General features: G+C 44.1%; 3 protein-coding genes across 9 annotated transcripts in view; 1 reads left to right on the top strand and 2 right to left on the bottom strand.

Annotated features, from left to right (window-relative positions):
- Nucleotides 1-1,373: 1,373 nt before the first annotated feature.
- Nucleotides 1,374-7,991, bottom strand: LOC132402177 (uncharacterized). Its single transcript, XM_059984860.1, has 2 exons — nucleotides 7,225-7,991; nucleotides 1,374-5,537 (listed from the first exon to the last, which is right to left on the bottom strand). Exon 2 carries the CDS (start codon nucleotides 5,462-5,464, stop codon nucleotides 3,287-3,289), a length of 2,178 nt encoding a protein of 725 aa, XP_059840843.1. The 5' UTR covers nucleotides 5,465-5,537; nucleotides 7,225-7,991; the 3' UTR covers nucleotides 1,374-3,286.
- A 189-nt stretch (nucleotides 7,992-8,180) lies between these two features.
- The window catches only part of LOC132402176 (uncharacterized), a 56,364-nt gene continuing 40,709 nt past the window's right edge, over nucleotides 8,181-23,835 (bottom strand). Inside the window, exons 1-2 of one of the 6 annotated variants that reach the window (XM_059984858.1) lie at nucleotides 15,323-15,453; nucleotides 8,181-14,060 (exon numbers count right to left, since the gene is read on the bottom strand). In XM_059984858.1, coding sequence (XP_059840841.1) covers nucleotides 8,334-9,503 — 1,170 coding nt within the window. In that variant the 5' untranslated portion in view covers nucleotides 9,504-14,060; nucleotides 15,323-15,453 and the 3' untranslated portion in view covers nucleotides 8,181-8,333. Of the gene's footprint in view, nucleotides 14,761-15,024; nucleotides 15,291-15,322; nucleotides 15,454-23,835 lie in introns of those variants that run through there. The other 5 variants (XM_059984856.1, XM_059984857.1, XM_059984854.1 and 2 more) reach the window with 5 other exon arrangements.
- Nucleotides 15,043-23,835, top strand: part of LOC132402175 (torsin-1A-interacting protein 2-like) — a 98,773-nt gene continuing 89,980 nt past the window's right edge. Inside the window, exon 1 of one of the 2 annotated variants that reach the window (XM_059984852.1) lies at nucleotides 15,043-15,686. In XM_059984852.1, coding sequence (XP_059840835.1) covers nucleotides 15,647-15,686 — 40 coding nt within the window. In that variant the 5' untranslated portion in view covers nucleotides 15,043-15,646. The remainder of the gene's footprint in view (nucleotides 15,687-23,835) is intronic. The other variant, XM_059984853.1, reaches the window with a different exon arrangement.

Here is a 23,835-nt window from a genome sequence, read left to right as displayed (position 1 = left end):
TGATCCCCAATTCCTCCATCCTCTTGAACTCCTCTTTCGCCAGTCAGAGCTTGTCCGGGGGAAGCCGCCGAGCATGGGTGTGGAGGGGTGGTCCCTGGGCCGGGATGTGGTGCTGTACGCCGTGTCGGGGCATGGCTGCTGTGAACTGCGGTGCCAGAACCGATGGGAAATCCGCCAGGACCCTGGTGAAGTTGTTTTCAGACAGCATGATGGAGTCGAGGTGAGGGGCTGGCAACTGGGCTGCACCCAGGGAGAACGTCTGAAAGGTCTCGGCGTGGACCAGTCTCTTCCTGGGCAGGTCGACCAGTAGGCTGTGAGCTCGCAAAAAATCCGCACCCAGAAGCGGTTGGGCTACGGCGGCCAGTGTGAAGTCCCACATGAACCGGCTGGAGCCAAACTGTAGCCGCACTGTATGGGTGCCTTAGATCCTTACTGTGCTGCCGATCACGGTCCTCGGGGGGGACCCGGTAAGACGCTGATCTCGGCACCGGTGTCGACCAAAAAACGGCGTCCCGACAGCTTGTCCCACACATACAGGAGGCTATCCCGATGGCCAACCGCTGTAGCCGTCAGCGCCCCACTGCTGCTGGTAGAAGCACCATTGTTCGTTGGGCTCCCCACCCCTGCCTCTGGGGTTAGCGGGCTCTGTGGCCGAGCCGGGTCTGGTTTGCTGCTGGGAGCGTGGCCTGGTGATCTGTGCGACAGACACCCCACTCTCCTTCTTGGCGTTCCACAGTAAGTCCGCCCGGGCTGCCACCTTCCGGGGGTCGCTGAAATCCGCGTCGGACAGCAGCAGGCGTAAGTCCTCGGGCATCTGCTCCAGGAATGCCTGCTCAAACATGAGGCAGGGCTTGTGTCCGCCGACCAGAGGCAACATCTCATTCATTAAAGCTGATGGAGGTCTGTCTCCCAAGCCATCCAGGTGCAGTAAACGGGCAGCCTGCTCACGCCATGAGAGTCCGAAAGCCCTTATGAGCAGGGCTTTGAATTCCGTGTACTTGCTGTCCGCTGGGGGAGACTGTACGAACTCCTCAACCTGGGCCGCTGTGTCCTGGTTGAGGGAGCTCACCACGTAGTAGTAACGTGTGTCCTCTGAGGTTATCTGCTGAACGTGGAATTGGGCTTCTGCTTGCTGGAACCACAGGTGAGGTCGCAGCGTCCAAAAGCTTGGCCGTTTTAACGAAACTGCATGAACAGGTGCGACGTCGTTCATCTCCGGTCCAAATATCGTTTGGACCGTCGGGGTCACCAATTGTAGCGGTGTGCTACACGCAGCGCTGAAATAACGACACGGAGTCGGTAAACTGCAGTTAAAGAAGATTTTATTCGAACTTCGCGGCTTCGCTTTAAAGCCTCCCTGATCCCGCCCTCCCCGGGCGCGGATGCTGTAGGAGGCACATATTCACAGTCCCGCGCGAGCTTTTCCCTTTGTTAGTGAAGCAGACCTGGCGCCCTTTTGGGACTGGCTTTTATGCCGGCGTGCTGGCTATTTGTGAGCCGGTTCGAGTGCACTAGGAAGTGGGTCGCCACTACTCCCTAATTTCCTTAAAACTTTATCATTAGGAATCCTCTCCATGGACCACAGCCAAATAACAGACAGTTCACAGCTTCCGCTCTCTGGATTTGGAAGCCCAGTAGTCAAAACCCCGTGTCTATAAACTGGGGAAGTCAGAGGCCCATTGTCTGCAAGTACATTGGAGGCCAAAGGCCTCGAGGCTGTCTAGTGGTTGGAGAACTGTGGGTGTGTGAATGGTGTTGTGTTGATGTGTCCTGTGTTGTTCTGCTGGCCATTGTGGGCATGTGTTTTTAGTTCAAAGTTCCAAGTACATTTATTATGGAAGTATGTATACCATATACAACCTTGAGATTCATCTCCTTACAGAAAGACAAAAAACAAAAAAACCCAATGGAGCCCATTTTAAAAATGACCGTGAAACACCAAGTGCAGAGGAAAAAAAACCATGTAAACAATAAAAGTAAGCAATTTTAATTCAGAACTGAAGTTCCAAAAGTGAGTTCACAGCCACAAAGCCAGTCATCACTGCAGCCGATTCATTAGTTATAGGCCACAACCTCAGATAATCTCAGGACAGGAGATAGGACAGGATAGGCTTCTTCACCTCTGTCCTCTGTCACCGCAACACAGGTGTCCCCCAGAGTTGTGTCCTGTGTTCCCGTTCTCTACTCCATTTACACCCATGACTTTACTGCCACGCACAGCTCCAATCTGCTGACCAAATTCACAGATGACACGACTTTGATCGGCCTTATTTGTAGTGGTAATGAGACCACCTGCAGAGGAGAGGTTGACTCTCGGACACAGTAGTGCCAGGATAACAACCTCTCCCTCAATGTCCAAAAACCAAAATAACTGATTGTGGACTACAAGAGGAATGGAGACAGGCTCGGCCTGATCAATATCAATGGGTCTGCTGTTGAGAAGGTGAGTAGTTTCAAGTTCCTCGGTATACACATCACTGTTGATCTCATCTGGACTGTACACCTTGGCTTTGTGGCAAAAAAAAACATCTCTTCCACCTCAGGAGGCTGAAGAAGTTCAGCATGGCCCCCAAATCCCTAAGACCTTCTGTAACGTTCTCCTTCGCGTGCAACGAACGCCGAACTAAACGTCGAGATAAACCACAGTCAATAAGAACCAGATCGCAGTAAGATTAACCATTTACTGTTCACTCTTCACATTAACATATGGTGAAAACTGTTGATAAAACAATACAAGATTGATACAGTATTTGTTCCTTCCTTAATATCACATTTCAATTGTAAATACTTGCAAAGGTGACTATAACTACATTACACTAAGGTGCAGTATACAGGGAGAGTTTACCTGCTCCATCGACTACTTTAAATACACTTCCATGCAAACTATCAGCAACTCTTTAACTAACGAAAGCATAAACATTATCGACTGTCGTTACTTCTAACAGGATCGGCATTAACATCTTAGTTCAATATATCGATTATCTATTAACTTACAGCGTTGCTCTCACTGTGATTTCTCATGCCTGCAAAACAACTTCTGCTCAGGTGTGCCTCGTGGTGAGCCCCCACCCTCGCGCTAATTTCAAACCGGTACTTTCCCACAAGACGCGGCGAAACCGGATGTGACGTCATCGCATGCCGATATATTTTACATGCAATGAATATACTTTCGAATGAATTACTAAGCAAAAATATTATAAACTAAATAACTGTCGTAAAGACAGCACACTCCCCGCTTGACTTTCGTAAGGTCACAATGAGCAGAGTACAAAACTTAGTCTCTTAATCAGTCATTGGGTAGAAGTAGAATAACTTCTGTAACTGGCCTTTGGTAAATTTTCACATCGCCTTGGTCGGTAGTCTTCAATTCGATCTTCCTGACATGTCCATCCCCGCTAGGGAATGTAGCAGTGATTCTGGCCATTGGCCAGCTGTTGCGGGCGATTTGCTTGTCCCTGAGCAGGACTAAGTCTCCAACTTGAAGATTCCTGCGGGGTTCTGTCCACTTTTGTCTCTGTTGCAACAAAAGTAGATATTTTTGTCTCCAGCGAGGCCAGAACTGATTTGCCAGAGCCTGGACTTGTCTCCATTGCTTTGTGTACAAATCCTTGTCTGAGAAGTCTCCTGGTGGAGGAGGTGTTCCTGCCTTCTGTGTAAGGAGCATTGATGGCGAAGGTATGAAGGGGTTTTCTGGGTCAGAAGACACAGGTAGGAGTGATTGTGCGTTTATAATGGCTGTGACCTCTACCATTAGGGTGCACAGTACCTCGTGGGCCAATCGGGTGCGTTGCTGCATCTCAGGTTTCCTTTTCCGGGTTTTCCGTAAGGACGTGAACCGTTTGACTGCCTGCTCTTTGTTATCTGGTGAGCGCTGGCGTGGTTCTCTGAAAGGCAATGGGGCAACCCCATTATTTGCTTCACCTCTGAAGACCTTGGTGTCTTTGGTTTTTAAAGAAATGGTATCTTGAGCTGATTGTGCAAGTTTGTTTCCGTGCTCGGTTTGAACGAAAACTGACTGACCTAGCGTCTCGTCGGTTACTTTACGCTTGTTAACGTCTTGTTGTGCTTCCTTGATATACATGGAACTTGTGCCGGGTTGAAAAATCGAATGGCGGCCACTCTCTAGCACATTGGTCTTGAGTGTGTCAACCGTCGGTTTGTGTACGTCACCGAGACACACCTCTCCTATCACCATCCAGCCCAGATCCAGACGTTGCGCGAAGGGGGCGTCGAGCGGTCCATTGACCTGCTGCCTAACCTTGTGTACCTGGATAACATCTCTTCCTAATAGCAGGAGTATTTCCGCTTTTGGATCCAGTTCTGGGATGTGTTTGGCGATGTGGTGGAGATGCGGCTGGTGTAGCACCGCACTTGGTGTCGGGATCTCAGTGCGGTTATTCATGATTTCATTGCACTCTAAGAGTGGAGGGAGACAGATGACGACTTTACCATCCAGGGACTCAATCTGGATGCCTTCTGCCTTCCTTCCTTGGGTTTCCATGTTGCCTGAGCAAGTTTTGAGGTAGTATGGGAACTGCTCACTCTCAATGTTGAACAATTTAAAGAACTCTGGACTGACTAGTGAGCGATTGCTCTGATCGTCCAGAATCACATAGGCTTTGATGGCCTTGTCTTTGGCTCCTTTAGGGTACACCTTAGTGAGGCAGATCTTGGAACAAGAACGACTTGACTGAGCTTGACCGCAAACTTCTGTACAGTTCGTGCTAACAACTGTTGACCTAGAGTGAGCCTCTCCCTCCCCGCCGTCCTGTTGTGGGGGTGAAGGAGCGTTGTCGGTTCTTTCATTCTTGACTTCATCACGGAGCCGCGAGGGTAAATTTTCTTCCTCGTATGGATGTGATGCAATCGTGACTCTCTGAGGTTCCTCGTAGCTGGGGAAGTTATCGAATACGTATGGAGAGGGGAGACGAGCCTGCCTGTCTATTTGATATTGTACATAGTCGCTTGTGCGTTCCAGTCTGGTCCTTTCTAAAGTAGATCTTACTGCGGTCAGATCACGTGACCCTTCAGCTTCTTCTATGTACTTTGCTTCCGCCATGGCAGCTTCTTCTTCTCTTTCTAGCTGCAGCACTTGCAACTCTGTCGATATTTTTGCCATTTCCAACTGGGTTTCGGCTTCTCGGGCGGCTGCTTTCCTTTGTCTGGCGGCCTTTTCTTTCTGGATTTCGGCTTCTCTGGCGGCCCTTTCGGCTTCTCTGGCAGCCTTTTCTTTCTGGATTTTGGCTTCTCGGGCGGCCGCTTCGGCTTCTCTGGCAGCCTTTTCTTTCTGGATTTCGGCTTCTCTGGTGGCCTGTTTCATTTTCAAAACTGCTTCTTGTCTGGCGTAACGCAGTCGCACCTTGGCGGCTTCTGCCTTGGCTCTTGCCTGGGCGGACTTACTTGATGTCGGTTTACCGCCCTTGTCGCTGGGCGCCATCGACTTGATGCTGGATCGAGCTGACATTGCAGCACTTGAAACACCTGATAATGCCGCTTTTTCACTGTAACGTTCTCCTTCGCGTGTAACGAACGCCGAACTAAACGTCGAGATAAACCACAGTCAATAAGAACCAGATCGCAGTAAGATTAACCATTTACTGTTCACTCTTCACATTAACATATGGTGAAAACTGTTGATAAAACAATACAAGATTGATACAGTATTTGTTCCTTCCTTAATATCACATTTCAATTGTAAGAGTTTACCTGCTCCATCGACTACTTTAAATACACTTCCATGCAAACTATCAGCAACTCTTTAACTAACGAAAGCATAAACATTATCGACCGTCGTTACTTCTAACAGGATCGGCATTAACATCTTAGTTCAATATATCGATTATCTATTAACTTACAGCGTTGCTCTCACTGTGATTTCTCATGCCTGCAAAACAACTTCTGCTCGGGTCTGCCTCGTGGTGAGCCCCCACCCTCGCGCTAATTTCAAACCGGTACTTTCCCACAAGACGCGGCGAAACCGGATGTGACGTCATCGCATGCCGATATATTTTACATGCAATGAATATACTTTCGAATGAATTACTAAGCAAAAATATTATAAACTAAATAACTGTCGTAAAGACAGCACACCTTCTACAGGGGCACCATTGAGAGCATCCTGACTGGCTGTATCACCACCTGGTACGGGAACTGCACCTACCTTGATCGGTGGGCACTGCAGAGAGTGGTACCCAGTGCATCGGTGGACATGAACTTTCCTCCAGTGAGGACATTTATAGCAGCAGGTGCAGGAAGATCACTGGGGACACCAGTCACCCCAACCATAAAATGTTCTAGCTACTTCCATCTGGCAAATGGTACCACAGCATGAAAGCCAGGGCCAACAGCCTATGGGACAGCTTCTTTATACAAGCCATTAGACTTAAATTCACTTGTCTGGACATTGCAATGGAGTCATGATGCAAAGATTTTTACTCCCTCGCTTTGTGAGATGGATGTAAGATTTAAATAAATTCTAAATTCTAGCACACACAAAATGCCGGAGGAACTCAGCAGCAGCTATGGAGAGGTACCAGAAGTTGATGTTTTGGGGTGAGACCCTTCAACAGGTCTGTAAAGGAAGGGGGAAGAAGCCAGAATAAAAAGGGGGTGTACAAGCTGGTAGGTGATAGGTGAAGCCAGGTGAGGGGGAAGGTAGATGGGTGGGTGGATGAAATGAGAAGCTGAGAGTTGATAGGTGGTAAAAGAAAAGGGCTGGAGAAGACGGAATCTGATAGCAAAGGAGAGTGGACCATGAGAGAAAGGGAAGGAGAAGGAGCACCAGAGAGAGATGATAGGCGGGTAAGGAGTAAGAGGGGAGCCAGAATGGGGAAAAAGAGAACGGAGTGGGGATGAACTGGTGACCTGCCAGCTTGTACTCTACACTCCCACACCACCACCTTCTTCCCTCCTTTCCAGACTGATGAAGGATCTCAGCCCAAAACATTACTATATATGTTTCCTGACCTATATTTTGTGATCAGCATGGACAAGTGTCTGCTTCTGTGCTATAGTACTCCCAGGCACCTAGGTTCCTCCTGATAGCCAACCCTCAGGATCATACATGTTTCAATAAGATCACTGCTTGCTCTTCAGCTGTTTGTAGATGTTACACATTTCAGCCCCAGCACACTAGGAATTAATTTTACAGTACTTGAGAGATTTCCAGAAAAATGGAGAAAGCACTTATAAAGCCTCCCTGAAAGAGTGGAACATCAAGCCTACCTGGCAGATTGGTGTCCCTTCTCCAAAACACACTCGGTCTGGAGAAGCAAATGGAAAAATGCTGAATGCCTTCAGTTTCTCCAAGGAGAGCCTAGAGAAACCAGCTTCAAACAAGAGAATAAGCAGAAGTTCGGTTCAGCTCAAATTACTGGTCCCGTTTGACACCGATTGCCCCACAGTTAGCACAGTCTGCAGATCTGGTACAGAACTCCCTGGAGTACTGATGTCAGTGGACAGCTATAACCTGGCTGTGCTGTATTGGAGTATAAAAGTTGCATTATTTGCTGTGTAATCAAAACTATGTAGTCAGCTTTGAAAGTTGCTATTTGCTATGCATGTATCCAATTGAATGTTGAAAGCAATGGTGTGTTAATAAGAGGAAGCTAAGAGATGTAGATTATGTAGTCTGAATTTGCTATTTGTTATGCATGTACCCAATTTAGTTGGAGAATGAAATCTTAAGAATGTAGAAGACAATGGTGTGTTAATAAGAGGAAGCTAAGAGATGTAGATTAGAACATGATTAAGTCAATGGGTAGAAACAATAGTGGCGGATGTACGTGTGATACGCAACTGTAGACCGATTGGATATGCTAATGCAACTAAACCAGGATTTTGCTATAAAACATGCTATGTACAAGGATCGGTGGGCAATCAGCAACTAGCTCAATGACTGTCTCAGCTTTGATTTGCAAATTAAAGTTTAATACTTCTTGAAGAATCTTTTGCGTCTCTTTCTTTCTTTTTCAATCTTTTTATTGAATTTCATATATAAAGAAAACATAACATAATAGTGAATAGGTTATAAGTGCAATAGACTTGAGATTACATTAATAATAAGATAACAATATACCATTAAATATCAACAACAAAAAAATAGTATATTAATCAAGTCTATAATAATTATATATGAAAAAAATAAAAATAATCATCAAAAGAAGAAAAAAAATTAAAAATACAAGAAAAAATATATATTGAAAAAAAACACTAAACTAAACTAACATGGGCAATAATAACAGTTTATATGTATATGATAGTGTCAAAAACTCCGGAACTCCATACCTGAACAAGAATAAGCAGAGAGAAGGTCTGGAAGAGGTCAAATTAATTCATATGAAAATGTCGAAACAAGTTTCTTCAAATTTAATTGATGAGTCAAAAATAGTGCTTCTAATTTTTTCCAAGCTCAGATAAGAAATAGTTTGAGAGAACCACTGAAACGTGGTAGGAGGATTTACTTCTTTCCAAATTTGCAATATAGACCTTCTGGCCATTAATGTTACAAAAGCAATCATTCGTCTAATTGAAGGGGAAAACTGATTACCATCCTCATTTGGTATACCAAAAATTGCAGTAATAAAATGAGGTTGTAAATCGATATTCCAAATTGAGGAAATGGTAGCAAATATGTCCTTCCAATAGTTATGTAAAAACATATGGGTCAATGAGGCCACATCTAAATGACATCTGTCACATTGAGGGTTAATATGAGAATAGAATCGAGCAAGCTTATCTTTAGACATATGAGCTCTATGTACAATTTTAAATTGTATTAAAGCATGTTTAGCACATATAGAAGAAGAATTAACCATTTGTAAAATTTTTTCCCATTTTTCTGTTGATATATTATATTGAAGTTCTTTTTCCCATTCTTGTTTAATTCTACCTGATATTTCTGGTTGTATCTTCATAATCATATTATAAATAAAAGCCACTAATCCCTTCTGACAAGGATTTAAGGTAAAAATCAAACCTGAGAAATCCATTGAAGTTGAATTGGGGAAAGATGGTAGAACTTTATGTAAAAAATTTCTGATTTGTAAATATCTAAAAAAATTAGATTTAGGTAACTTAAATTTGTTGGAAAGTTGGTCGAAAGACATCAAACTACCTTCAAAGAAAAGATCACGAAAACATTTTATACCTTTCCTTTTCCATATGCTAAAAGCTTGATCTGTCAAAGAAGGTTTGAAAAAAAAATTAAGTAAGATAGGGCTATCAAGAACAAAGTTTTTCAGAGTAAAAAACTTACGAAATTGAAACCAAATTCGTAATGTATGTTTGACAACAGGATTAGATATCTGTTTATTGAATTTAACTAAATCAGTAGGAAGAGAAGAACCAAGAATGGAGAATAGAGAATATCCCTGTACCTCATTGCATTCTAAATTTACCCACTGTGGGCACAATGGTGAATCCAAATCTAATTTCCAATATATTAGGTTACGAATATTATTCGCCCAATAGTAAAATGCGTCTCCTGGTCGTTTGTGGGGCATGAGAAACCACGACAGCTGGTATGTTGGAGTTACCCTATGGGTGGGAGTGGGGTGGTTATGGGACACAGAAGGGCGATAGATTTGGGAAATCTTAGATGGGCTTCAGGAGGTAGAGTGGGGAGGTGCAAGGGTTGGTGGTACATCTTACCCATCACGGAGCAAGGTCAAGTGATACTGGGACCCAGTGACTGCACAGTAATCAATGGATGAAGTCTTGAGGAATGCCTCAAAAAGCCTAGATAGAGTGGATGTGGAGGAGATGATTCCTATTGTGCTGGAGCCTAGAGCCAGAAGACATAGCCTCAGAATAAAGGGACATATACCTAGAACAGAGATGAGAAGGAATATTTTTAGCTAGAGGGTGTTGAATCTGTGGATCTCATTGCCACTGGTGGCTGTGGAGGCCAGATCATTGGGTGTATTTAAGGCCGAGATTGATAGGTTCTTGATTAAACAGTGTGTGAAAGGTTACAGGGAGAAAGCAGAAGAATGGGGGGGGGGAATAATGAATTGCCATAATGAATTGGAGAAGTAAACTCGTTGGGCTAAATGGCCTAATTCTGTTGCTATCTCTTATGGTCTCAGTAGAGGAGAGCTTGTGGGAGGGAAGTTCAGATGGAGGCTAGTAATGGAAGTGTGAAGTGGTGATCTCGAAGGTGGTCACTGAGACCTTGAGTTATGCAGGGTAAAGGAGCAGGAGGAGGCCAAAGAGGTCGGAAAGTGGAGGGACTGAAGATGGAGAGGGTGAGAGAGCTCTTGAGGTGGGGAAATAATTTGACTTCCCTGTGGCTGGGCAGACTAAAACAAAAGGACATTAGTTAAAGCTGAGAGGTTTAGAGATAATCTGAGAGGAATTTTTCCTCATAGAGAATGATTGGAGCCCTTACTGTCTGAGGAGGTGGTGGAGCCAGATACTCACAATATTTAAGAGGCATCTAAAGAGACATTTGAATTGCTAAATCTCAACAAAACACCAATATAGACAAACTGGCAGACCTCAATTATCTCCAGTAACATTTGATTGATTACCTAAACAGGTTTGTAGGCTGGTGCTGTCGTGGTTTCTCGTGCCCCACAAACTTTAATTTGCAAATCAAAGCTGAGACAGTCATTGAGCTAGTTGCTGATTGCCCACCGATCCAGGGACATTTTTTATAGCAAAATCCTGGTCTAGTTTCACAGGTACCACAGGTACAGTTCTAATCTACATCTCTTTAGCTACCTTCTATTAACACACCATTGTCTTTTACATTCCTAAGATTTCATTCTCTAGCAAATAGCAAGTTTACATTCTTATTACTTCATGACTTAATCATGTTCTAATCTACATCCCTTTAGCCACCTTTCATTAACACAACATTGACTTCCACATTCTCAACATTTCACTCTCCTGCTAAATTGGGTACATGCATAGCAAATAGCAAGTTTCAAAGCTGACTACATCTCTTAGCTACCCCTCATTAACATACATTAACACGCCATTGTCTTCTACATTCCTAGGATTTCATCTTGGGTACATGCATAGCAAACTGACTACATAGTTTTGGTTACACAGCAAATAATACAAGTTTTATACTCCATAATATTTTTATACTCCAATTGTGCTTAGGACGTACCCGTCCCTCAGTCAGCCACCCCAACTCTCGTCATGGATGCTGCATGCAGAAAGGCTCCTGTCATGTCTACTTCCCTTTTGAATGGCATCGCCAGAACCATTTTAAACGAGGTTGTAAATCTACAGTATTGCTGAATTGCCCCTTTGGCCTGTGAAAGTAAACACAAGAAATTCTGCAGATGCTGCAAATCCAAAGGTCAGGTCAGGCAGCTTCTATGGAAATGAACCACCAGTTGACATTTTGGGCCTGGAAAGGTGGGGGAAGGCACTAGGATTAAAAGTTGGAGGGAGGAGCAGGGGGGGTAATTAGAAGCCAGGTAGGTGGGAAAGGTAAAGGGCTGGAGAGGAAGCAATCTGATAGCTGAGCAGAGTGGACCACAGGAGAAAGGGAAGGAGCAGAGAGCCCAGGGCGAGGTGATAGGCAGATGAGAAGTAAGAGGTCAGAGTAGGGAATAGAAGAGGGGAGGGAAAAAAATTACCTGAAGGAGAAATCGATGTTCGTGCCATCAGGGTGGAGGCTACCCAGATAGATTATAGGATTTTGCTCATCCACCCTGAGGTTGGCCTCATCTTGGCATAAGAAGATGCCATGGACCGACCTGCTGGAATGGGTTGCCAACCTATCCCGTATTAGCCAGGACATCCCGTATATTGGGCTAAATTAGTTTGTCCCATATGGGACTGCCCTTGTCCCGTATTTGACTGCTACTACTCTGTAATCACCAGAGGACACGCTTACAGACAGATCCTGGATCTGATGCAACAGCGTGTGTGCATGTTGCATGTGCTGTTGACGCCACACACCTGTCACCTGTCATCCAATCACAGGCCCCCTTATGCGCATCAGTTGTGTGCCATATTTTGCCAATTCCTGCCAAAACCAGAAGTTTCAGTAATGTCTGGTGTTGTTCGGTCAGTATGGCATATGCCAATATGGATAAACCTCCAAAAAATAATAGACTGCAGCTATAACAAGCAATGGGAAGCAAAAAAGACGTGGGTTAAGCCTGTCAGTGGTGACTCGACACCGATGAAGACCTTCTGTACTTTATGCCATAGGGAATTGTCAATTGGCCATGGAGGTGAGAATGACCTAACTCAGCATGCTTCCTCAGATGTGCACAAGAAGGCCACACTAGCTAAAGGTGCCAGCAATATTGGTGCAATCTTCATGAAATCTGCTGCAAAAAATGACAAAATTACGGCAAGTGAAGCCTTGTATGTGTACCATACGGTTAACAGAGACTCAGCTGCAACTGCACCAACTGTCTTGCTAAGCTCAACAGTTAATGACTCAAATGTTGTGAAGAAGACACACTTGGGAAGAACAAAAGCTTAGATGATTACAATGAATGTTTTAGGACCAAAGACTGGCGGGATATTATGGATGATCTGTCCCCGATCAAAGACGGTGAGCCCACGGAGCCTGCGTATTTCTCAGTTGCCACCAATGCCTCAAACAAGGGAGATAGAAAAATGTTTCCTCTGTGTGTGAGATATTTCTCTGACTGATGGAGTGCAGTGACTTTTATGAAGACAGTGATGAAACTGCAAATGGAACACATCGAGCTCTGATGAGCTGCCTGGAAAGTATTAACTGGATATTAGACACGTCACAGCCTATGCAGCAGATATTGCCAATGTAAACTTTGGAAAACACCACTCAATTTACCAGTTATTGAGCAGTGCCAACAATCACATTCTGAAAGCTAATTGCCCAGCTCACATAGCTCATAAAGCCTGCAAGCACACCTGTGATCAGCTGTCAGTGTATATTGAGACAATTGTTCTAAAGGTCTACAGCCACTTCCCAATATCTGCTTTCCAGAGAGGAACTGCGTTCAATTTTTACCTTTGTTGACATTGAGTGGCGTGAAATTCTACGTCATGTTTGCACACGATGGCTCTCTCTTCATCCAGCTGTCGAACGTCTCCTGCAAAGCCGGCCAGCTCATATGCCATACTTCAGGTCCCTTGAGACTTGTCCTGTAGCACTGAAGAGGATTTTTGAGGATGAAGAAAAAACTGGAGCTACTGAAATTAATTTGTGCTTTTTCCACAAAGTGGGGTTTGTTTTTGACCCACTTGTAAAAAAGCTGGAGGAAACAAAGCTCTGCATCACAGATGTTTACGAGGAAGTCCAAAAGTTCAAAATGAAGATGCTTCAGTGGAAACAGGACAGCTTTTTTGGATACCAGACCAAGCAGCTGATGGACAAGCAAGTACCAGCAGCAACAGGACTTTATGAAGTTCTATGACTCTGTCATTACATACATTGACAAGTGGTTTGATTTCTCACTGTAATGTAATGTAATGAAAATGTAATGATGAAACTGAAACCGATCAGCCTCTTTGAGGAGTTCTCCTTCACTGACCTGGAGCAGGTGGTGGTGTCAACAGTGATCAACCCGATGTAATGAAACAAATACCACAGTTGATACTTTTCTGCCTTTATTAGTAGCAAGCTACCAGAGGGAACATTCCATCTGCACTCACAGAGAGTCAGACACTTGAAGTCTCTCTGTCTAAGGACAGAGATACAGAGTTTTTTTATACCATCTTTGTCACGAATGCCATCAACAGTGGTAGTCTGAGACAAAGGGCACTTAATCACCTAAAACAGAGGTAAACGTACTTGACAAAGAATACAGCAGGCAAAGGTAATCAGAAAACTGAGTATAGATTGTTACATCCTGCAAGTGAGACAAGGAGTCAGCAGGACACATTGATCCTTTAACATCTCAATACAAAAGAACAGTCAGATCCATAGACAACGCACACAAAATGGCATCCTGACGAAGGGTCTCGGCCCGAAACATCGACAGCACTTCTCCCTATAGATGCTGCCTGGCCTGCTGTGTTCCACCAGCATTTTGTGCGTGTTGTTGTTTGAATTTCCAGCATCTGCAGATTTCCTCGTGTAAGATCCATAGACATTCCGGCTATTCAAATAGAGCAGAACTTAATGTTAGATAAGAGACTTCACCAAAATTAAGAAAGGAATGTAAAGAACGTCCTGCCTTATCTCCACCTTTTGTTGAAACTAAAAGGTGTGAAAAGTTAGGAGACATCTTCTTGTGGGTTTTGTAAGTTTATAATCCTTATTTTCATTCAAAGAAGCAGTTGTGAGATATTATTCAAACATACTGCAGTTACAAACATATGTAGTTGGTACTTAACCCAAAGTTGAAATTTAAACACAAAATAAAAGGGTGTGAAGAGTCAGGAGACAACAGCTGCTCAAACTGCAGCCATTCTCAAACCAGAATACACAGACTCAACCTTAACCATTATTTACGGGAATCTGAAACTCCCCAATTCCCTTAAAATTTTATCAGTGGCTGCCCTCAAAATGACAGAGACAGTCAATATGGACCAACTCTAAAAAAAAGTTCTTTGCTAGCCGGGAGGAAATACAGAAAGCCAGAAAGGATATCACAAAATCCGCCAATATCATCAACATGTTCAGGATTGTCTCATTTGTCCTCTGTGCTAGGCTCAAATGCCCCTGTAGAGAGGATCTTCTCTCTGATGTCCATTAAATGGTCAGACTCAAGAAACAGATGCAGCGCAGAACTGATCAAAAATTAACTTCAATTATCTGTGAACTGTGACTTGTTATTTAAGGACTTCTCTCTGGCTCTGCAAAAGGACAAAGGAATACTTGAATCAGTCAAGAGTAGCAAGAAATATCCATGGAACAAGTAGCCTTGGTGAGACCCCCCCCCCCCTTTTCCAGTGATTATATGTCTACACTATAGGCACATACAGGGTTATTTCGTGTTATTTCATGTCTGACTAGTAGTCAGATTATGCTCTGTATTATGCTTTGTTCTAATTTGGTGTTACATTTCATATATAACACTGAAGATGTGTATACATGGTTCATATATTGGATTTGTTTACCTATTCAGGGTTGTTTTTTTTCTCTCTCTCTCTTTTGCAAAAGGTCCCTGTTATCGTCTGCTAGCTGCCAGCCCCTCAATCACTTCATCCCGGGCCTGCACCATACCCACACCGCCGCGGCTCGCCACCTTTTGTCCCTTATTTGGGAGCGAGAAAGCTGGCAACCCTCGGTTCCACACACAAACTGCTGGAGGGATTCAGCAGGCCAGGCAGCATCTATGGAAAAGAGTACAGTCGACATTTCGGGCCGAGATCCTTCAGCAGGAACGGAAACAGGAATTGGAATTAAATATTCGACCTCCAGGAAGTTCCGATTTTGGCAGGTGGATGAAAGATTTGTTTGTAAGAGTTGTGCAAATCCATCGGACTAGCCTGGTCTAATAAACATTGCACCTGAGGCCAGAGTCGGTTTACCCCACAGTACGGTGCACAGGAAGTGCTCTTTGCCCCGCAGTTCGCCTCAACACCGGTCCCTGCAGCGTTCCCACCAATAAAGTCGTCGGGTTGGAAACTGGCGGCGAATGTCCTCCCATCGCGGCTGTTTGCAGGCGGTTCCGGGCTCGGCAAAAGCCGAGATGAAATGAGTGATTTCTGGAAGGGTTGAGGAAGCTCCTGTTGAAAAATGGACGGATTGAATAGAAGTGAAGGCCAGGAGTTGCGAGGTGAGGTGATCTGTGAGTGCTGTGCTGCATTGAGTGAGTTGTCCATGAGAAAACAAGTTGGTTTAAGGGAGTTCCCAAGTGTTGGGAAATTAGTACCGTATTGTTAAAACAAATTATGTTGGAAATCCTGCGGGACGAGTTTTTGCATGGGTGTCATTTCAGGTGTGGTGGTGAGGGGAAATGGTGACCCCCCCCCCCCCGTCGGGACCGATAAGTTTCTCAAGAGTTGAACAAGTGCCCTCACCGCCCGCTCTGTTTATCAGCCAAGGTACCTCCCCTTTAATGGGTCCAACCGTCTGCAATTTATCGATCGTTACGACTGGTGAAAGTAAAGCGACCTATAATATGAGAAACTGACAACTAACAACTTTTTTGGTACAGTTGGCCTAGTTGAATGTGGAAAATAGATGTGTATTGCGAAATCAATGCTTCTGAATGCAGTGGGCTGATCAACACAAGCATTTGGTCTGCACATTCCTTTTTTTCTGAGTTGCGTGGCATGGATGATACATATATCCAGTAGAAGAGTTACGGCTCCTTTAGCTAAACGCAAACTTATAAATACATACAACATAGAATGCCAGTTACCCTCTGGATCTGTTGAAAAAATAGTCTTGCTCCCACACAATTTATTATAGTCTCCAAATTCCTCAACCAGAACTACCTTTTAATTCACATATTAAATTGACCAATGAATTATTAATCATCACTTTTAAAGGTGGGATGTTCCTGATCACAAGAAATTTGTTGGAGGAGGTGTTTGCAGAAAATTTCTTCATCTGCCCTCTTTGACAACGATTTGAAGTTGCTGGTTTGCCACTGTTCCCCTGGAGAAATAGTTTTTCTCTGTTGGAAAATCTCATAAACTTCCGCCTCAGGACTCTTTTCCATGGATGCTGCCAGGTCTGCTGAGTTCCTCCAGCGCTTTGTGTGCGTTGCTTGGACTTACAGCATCTGCAGATTTGCTCTTGTTTGCCTCAGGACCAGTTCTTATTTTTCCAAAGTCCTTGTAACAGATGTTCTTCATTCCCAGTGAACTGCCTTTCCAAGTCTGAACCATCTTTCTTGGTGTGCTGACCAGAGGGATTGACAAAGTTCTGATCTGATTGTTGTGCTTTTTATAGTTTATTCCTGCGTCTATAAATTCACATTTCCAATTTGTTTTATCACCTTTAAGGATAGATTAATTTACACAATAGAGGAGATCTGAAGTGAGGTGACTGTAAGGACTTGTCTGACTGCAGCAAATTGGGTAGGCAATATAAGGTGTACATACAGAGCCAGCCACAACACCAGAAGTTACTGGAGATTATCAGCAAAATTAGCAGAATTTCCACTTCTGTTGTGGACACCAAACTGTCTCTGTTCACCAACAATTTCTCAGAATTATGTCATTTATAATATATTAACTTTCCATCACTCCCGTGCATCATGCCACATTACTCTGCATTGAATTGCATCTTTTTTTTAACTCAGTACCTTGGCGTTGTCAGTATTGCCAGCATTTATATGTCCCTTTCTAATATTTTTAAGAAGCCAGTTGTGAGCTGTCTCTTGAAATGCATTAATTCTCCTGGTTAAGACGCTCTCACAGTGTTGGGGAGGAAGTTACGCTCAGTGACAAAGAAGGATATTTTAAAGTCAGGGCGGTGTGTGAAATGGAACGGAGCCTGTAGGTCATTGTGGAAGTAGCACAAAATGATTGTGGGTTGTGCCTTGGAGATCCAAGCAGTGATGTCCTCAGACAGGAGTGGCAAATTTGAGAGCAAATGCCCAAACTGACAATATTCTTTTAAAAATTCTCCTACGTACTTTAATTCTATGTACGCAAATTCTCCTGGTAACTTTGACCAGGGGTTATCATTAATTAATGACTTAGTAACAAAAATTATGTAACTTTTTAAGAAGAAAGGATGATCCCTGTTACTTATTTGCCTGTTTTCATTGTTTTACTATTAATAAAATATAACAGAGACAGATTAAGTGATTGAAACATTTTAGAAAACCTATTCAAAAGTGAATATCTAGCGTGCATTCAGTCCCTTCTTACCATCTGACTAGCCAGCTCCAATCATTGATTCAGAGCAAACACAGAGGACCCTTGCCAGGGTTAACGCACAAAAAGAGGGAGGTCCCGACAACATCCCTGGACGGGTGCTCAAGGAATGTGCTGATGTATTAGCAGATGTCCTGACAGACATTTTCAACATCTCCCTTAGTCAAGCCATTGTCCCCAGATGCTTCAAAACCTCCACAATCATCCCTGTAGCAAAGAAATCAGTTGTAGCCTGTCTGAATGATTACCGTCCCGTTGCCCTGACCCCCATAGTGATGAAATGTTTTGAACGGCTTGTCAAGCCTCATATCACAGCCAGCCTCCCCTCATCGCTGGATCCTCTACAGTTTGCTTATTGTCCAAATCACTCTACGGAGGACGCAATATCCACTGCACTGCACACAGTTCTCTCTCACTTGGACAACAAAGATACTTATGCCAGAATCCTGTACATTGATTTCAGTTCAGCGTTCAATACCATCATCCCGCAGAGGCTAGTGGAGAAACTGTCGCTGCTTGGCCTTAACACTGCCATGTGTCGCTGGATTCTGGATTTCTTGACAGAGAGACCACAATCAGTCAGTGATGGCAGGAACACCTCTGACTCCATCACACTGAGCACTGGATCCCCACAAGGCTGTGTGCTCAGCCCACTGCTGTTTACACTGCTAACACGTGACTGTGCAGCCAGATTCAAGGAGAACCTGATCATTAAATTTGCTGATGATACCACAGTGGTGGGGCTCATCAGCAAAAATGATGGAACAATGTACAGGGAGGAGGTCAAACACCTAGAGAGCTGGTGCAGTGACAACAACTTGATGCTTAATGTTACCAATACCAAGGACAATAGACAATAGGTGCAGAAGTAGACCATTCGGCCCTTTGAGCCTGCACCACCTTTTTGAGATCATGGCTGGTCATCTACTATCAATACCCGGTTCCTGCCTTGTCCCCATATCCCTTGATTCCCCTATCCATAAGATACCTATCTAGCTCCTTCTTGAAAGCATCCAGAGAATTGGCCTCCACTGCCTTCCGAGGCAGTGCATTCCAGACCCCCACAACTCTGGGAGAAGAAGTTTTTCCTTAACTCTGTCCTAAATGACCTACCCCTTATTCTCAAACCATGCCCTCTGGTACTGGACTCTCCCAGCATCTGGAACATATTTCCTGCCTCTATCTTGTCCAATCCCTTAATAATCTTATATGTTGCAATCAGATCCCCTCTCAATCTCCTTAATTCCAGCGTGTACAAGCCCAGTCTCTCTAACCTCTCTGCGTAAGACAATCTGGACATCCCAGGAATTAACCTCGTGAATCTATGCTGCACTTCCTCTATAGCCAGGATGTCCTTCCTTAACCCTGGAGACCAAAACTGTACACAATACTCCAGGTGTGGTCTCACCAGGGCCCTGTACAAATGCAAGAGGATATCCTTGCTCTTGTACTCAATTCCTTTTGTAATAAAGGCCAACATTCCATTAGCCTTCTTCACTGCCTGCTGCACTTGCTCATTCACCTTCAGTGACTGATGAACAAGTATTCCTAGATCTCTTTGTATTTCTTCCTTATCTAACTCTACACCATTCAGATAATAATCTGCCTTCCTGTTCTTACTCCCAAAGTGGATAACCTCACACTTATTCACATTAAACGTCATCTGCCAAGTATCTGCCCAGTCACCCAGCCTATCCAAGTCACCCTGAATTCTCCTAACATCCTCATCACATGTCACACTGCCACCCAGATAGTATCATCAGCAAACTTGCTGATGTTATTCTCAATGCCTTCATCTAAATCATTGACGTAAATCGTAAACAGCTGTGGTCCCAATACCGAGCCCTGTGGCACCCCACTAGTCACCACCTGCCATTCCGAGAAACACCCATTCACCGTTACCCTTTGCTTTCTATCTGCCAACCAGTTTTCTATCCATGTCAATGTCTTCCCCCCAATGCCATGAGATTTGATTTTACCCACCAATCTCCTATGTGGGACCTTATCAAATGCCTTCTGAAAATCGAGGTACACTACATCCACTGGATCTCCCTTGTTTAACTTCCTGGTTACATCCTCGAAAAACTCCAATAGATTAGTCAAGCATGGCTTACCCTTGGTAAATCCATGCTGGCTCGGCCCAATCCTATCACTGCTATCTAGATATGCCACTATTTCATCTTTAATAATGGACTCTAGCATCTTCCCCACTACTGATGTTAGGCTGACAGGTCTGTAGACAACACCCATTAGGGTCCTTTTGCCCTTACTGTTCCTCAGTTCTATCCACACAGACTCCACTTCTCCTGATCCTATGTCCCCCCTTGCAAAGGACTGAATCTCATTCCTCACCAACAGGGCCACCCCACCCCCTCTGCCCACATTTCTGTCCCTACGATAGCACGTATACCCGTGTACATTCATTTCCCAGGTCTGATCTCCCTGCAGCCATGTTTCCGTTATCCCAACAACATCATAGTTAACTATTCGCACCTGAGCTTCAAGCTCATCTGCCTTATGTCTGACACTTTGTGCATTTGATGATCGTTGATTTCAGACGGTCTCAGCCTGAGCACACACCCCTCAGCATCAGCGGCTCCACAGTGGAGAGAGTGGAAAACATCAAGTTCCTTGGGGGCAGATCTCGGACAATCTCACCTGGTCCAGGAACACCACTGGGATTGTGAAACGAGCCCAGCAGAGATTGCACTTCTGAGGAAGCTTAAACAAGCATCACTCCCCACTAACATCTTAACTGCATTCTACAGAGGAGTGGTTGAGAGTGTGCTGACCTTTTGTATCACAACCTGGTACTCCAGCTGCAGTACTGCCGACAAAAAAGCCTTGCAGAGGGTGGTTAGGGGAGCAGAGAAGGTTATTGGGGTCTCCCTACCTTCTGTCCAAGACCTCTTTCAGAGTCGATGCCTCCAGAAGACACGGTACATCATTAAAGACCCCTCACACCCTCTCCATGAACTGTTAGTTCTTCTGCCATCAGGTAAACGTTACAGGAGCATCAAAACTAAAACCTCAAGGCTACTAAACAGCTTCCTCCCACAGGCAGTCAGACTGCTAAATAGCTGCTCTACCTGACTCTGCTTTGGACACTTATAACTTGTTTTTAACTGACACGTGGATGTTGCGTTTTACTATTTATTGTTATATTTATTATTTAGTGTTGCATTTGTTATGTTATGATTGCACTGCTCCTGGGAAACGCTGACTCATTCTGCCCTGCAGAGCTGATGTACGGTTAGAATGACAGTAAAGTTTTTGAATCTTGAATCTTGAAACATCAGAAGAAAAAAATATAAGCAGAGTGAAGCCAACGCCAACGGGCCCAACCATTTACTGTCCAAATCTTGATGTGTACACCAGGTGTGCAGGGGTTTCAAAGCGCCATCCAATGTCATGTGTTTTCACCAGTGTCTAGCTTGCCTGAGGCATTTCCTGTGAAAACATTTCCTGTAAAAATTCGTTTGTTGCTTTGTTTGGCAGTAAAGATTATTATTATATATCTTTTTATTCTGGGTGCAGTTAATGAATCATTGTAAGCTGTGTGCCAGCAGAATTTTTGTGTGTGCCAGAGGTCTGCCACCATTGTCCTTAGATGTGATAGTTAACCTCTAGCAATCACAACCAGCTTCCTTTGTGCAAACTTTTGCTCATTTTCTCCTTGAGCCAATAAGAAACTTTTTCTTAATTTCTACCTCTTTGCTAACTTTCATATATCATCTGCAATTATTGCGCACCACACCAGGTCACTTTTAACAACTGAATATACTTACCAAAAACTGACCCTGTCGCAAGCCGCTGCCAGTTATGCTCTGGTCTAAAAAAAAATCCATCCACAACCATACTATCGCGCAGTAGCACTCACATCGACAATCATGAGATGCTTTGAGAGGTTGGTCATGGCTACAAGGAACACCTGCCTTAGCAAGGCCCTTCACCCATTGTGATTTACCTATCGCCACAATAGGTCAAGAGCAGACACAATCTCAGTGGCTCTTGACACAGCCTTAGATTACCTGGACCATACAAACACCTGTGTCAGAATGCTGCTCAGTGTTTAATACCATCATTCCCACAATCCTGATTAATAAGCTACAGAACATGGGGCCTCTTGTACCTCCCTCTGCAATTGGATCCTCGACTTCCTAACCATATGACCACAGTTTGTGCAGATTGGTGATAACATATCCTCCTTGCTGATGATCAATGCAGGCACACCTCGGGTGTGTGCTTAGCCCACTGCTCTAATCTCTGTATTCAGTTGGCCCTCCTTATCCGTGGGGGATTGGGTCCGGGACCCCTCGTGGATACCAAAATTTGCGGATGCTCAAGTCCCTTATGCAACCTGTCTCAATCTGGTGGACCTTAGGACCCAGCGGAACCCCAGACCTTATTTAACCGACACAGTGCAGTGGACATTAAGACCCAGCGCCAGAGCTCTAAATGTGCAATGTTTCTGTTCACGAAAATAATCACGATCACAATTGAAAATAAAGTGGAAATAATAAAGTGATCGGAAAGAGGTGAAATGTCATCGGTCATTGGAAAAGCGTTATGCTACGTTGGTCAACTATTGGAACAATTTTAAAGGATAAAGTAAGAAAGGCCCTGCCCTGATGAAAGCTACAATTATTACTAAGCAACACAGTGGGCTTTGGGGTTTTGGGTATTTGATCCTCACATCAACCCGGCACGGTGGAAAGTGCACTCGGGAGCGATCTGTCCTAACTCCCAAGAACTTCCGTTCCCGAGCCCAGTGCTGAAACATACATTCTTAAGTGCTTTATATGCATAGAAAGGTAAAATATATTCTATATACTAAGACAAACGTTTGACTAACTGACGCTAAATAATACCGGTTGTACCTGTTCCAACTTGCCTAGTAGGAGAACTTCCGATTTTTTTCGATCCCGATGCACGTCCTCCTATATACTTTAAATCATCTCTAGATTACTTAAATGTAAATGTAAAATGGTTGTTATACTGCATTGTTTAGGGAATAATGACAAGAAAAAAAGTCTGTACATGCTTGAACAACAAGTGCTGGAAGAGCACTAATGGGTTTTCGCGATCCGTGGTTGGTTGAATTCGTGCATGTGGAATCCGCAGATAAGGAGGACCGACTGTACACATGACTGTGTGGCTAGTCATAGCTCAAATGACATCTATAAATTCACTGATGATACAGCTTTTGTTGGTAGACTCTCAGATGGAGATGAGAGGGCGTACAGGAGTGAGATATACCAGCTCGTTGAGTGGTATCACAGCAACAACCTTGCACTCAACATTAGTAAGACCAGAGAGCTTATTGTGGACTTCTGAAAGTGTAAGACGAAGGAACACACACCAATCTTCATAGGGTGATCAGAAATGGAGAGAGTGAGCAACTTCAAGTTCCTGGGTGTCAGTATCACTGAGGATCTAACCTGGTCCCAACATATCGATGCAGCTATAAAGAAGGCAAGTCAGCAGTTTGAAAAAATTTGGTTTGTCACCTAAAACACTCAAACACTTCTATAGGTGTACTGTGGAGAGCATTCTAACAGGCTGCATCACTGTCTGGTATGGGTGGGTGCTACTGCACAGAACCAAAGGAAGCTACCGCAAGTTATAAAATTAGTCAGCTCCATCTTGGGTACTCGCCTCTGTAGCATCCAAGACATCTTCAAGGAGTGATGCCCCAAAAAAGCAAAGTCCATTATTAAGGACCCCCATCACCCTCTTATAATTACTGCTGAGAAGGAGGTACAGAAGCCTGAAGACACACACTCAGCGATTCAGGAACAGCTTCTTCCCCTCTCCATCAAATTCCTAAATAGACATTGAACCCGTGAACACTACCTGATTCTTGTATCATATATATTACTTACGTTTTTGCACTATTTAATATATATATACTTACTGTAATTTGATTTACTTTTTCTATATTATCATTCATTGCATTGCACTGCTGCTGCAACATTAACTCGTTTAATGACACATGTAGTGATAATAAACCTGGTTGTGTGTGTGTGTGTGTGTGTGTGATATAGCTAGGACGCCTAGAACTTTTGCACAGTACTGTATTTGTCAACATGG

The sequence above is a fragment of the Hypanus sabinus genome, chromosome 11 (genome assembly GCF_030144855.1).
Source record: "Hypanus sabinus isolate sHypSab1 chromosome 11, sHypSab1.hap1, whole genome shotgun sequence".
Lineage (NCBI taxonomy): Eukaryota > Metazoa > Chordata > Chondrichthyes > Myliobatiformes > Dasyatidae > Hypanus > Hypanus sabinus.
Note: the sequence above shows the minus strand (reverse complement) of the source record. Positions and strands in the feature narration are given on the sequence as shown.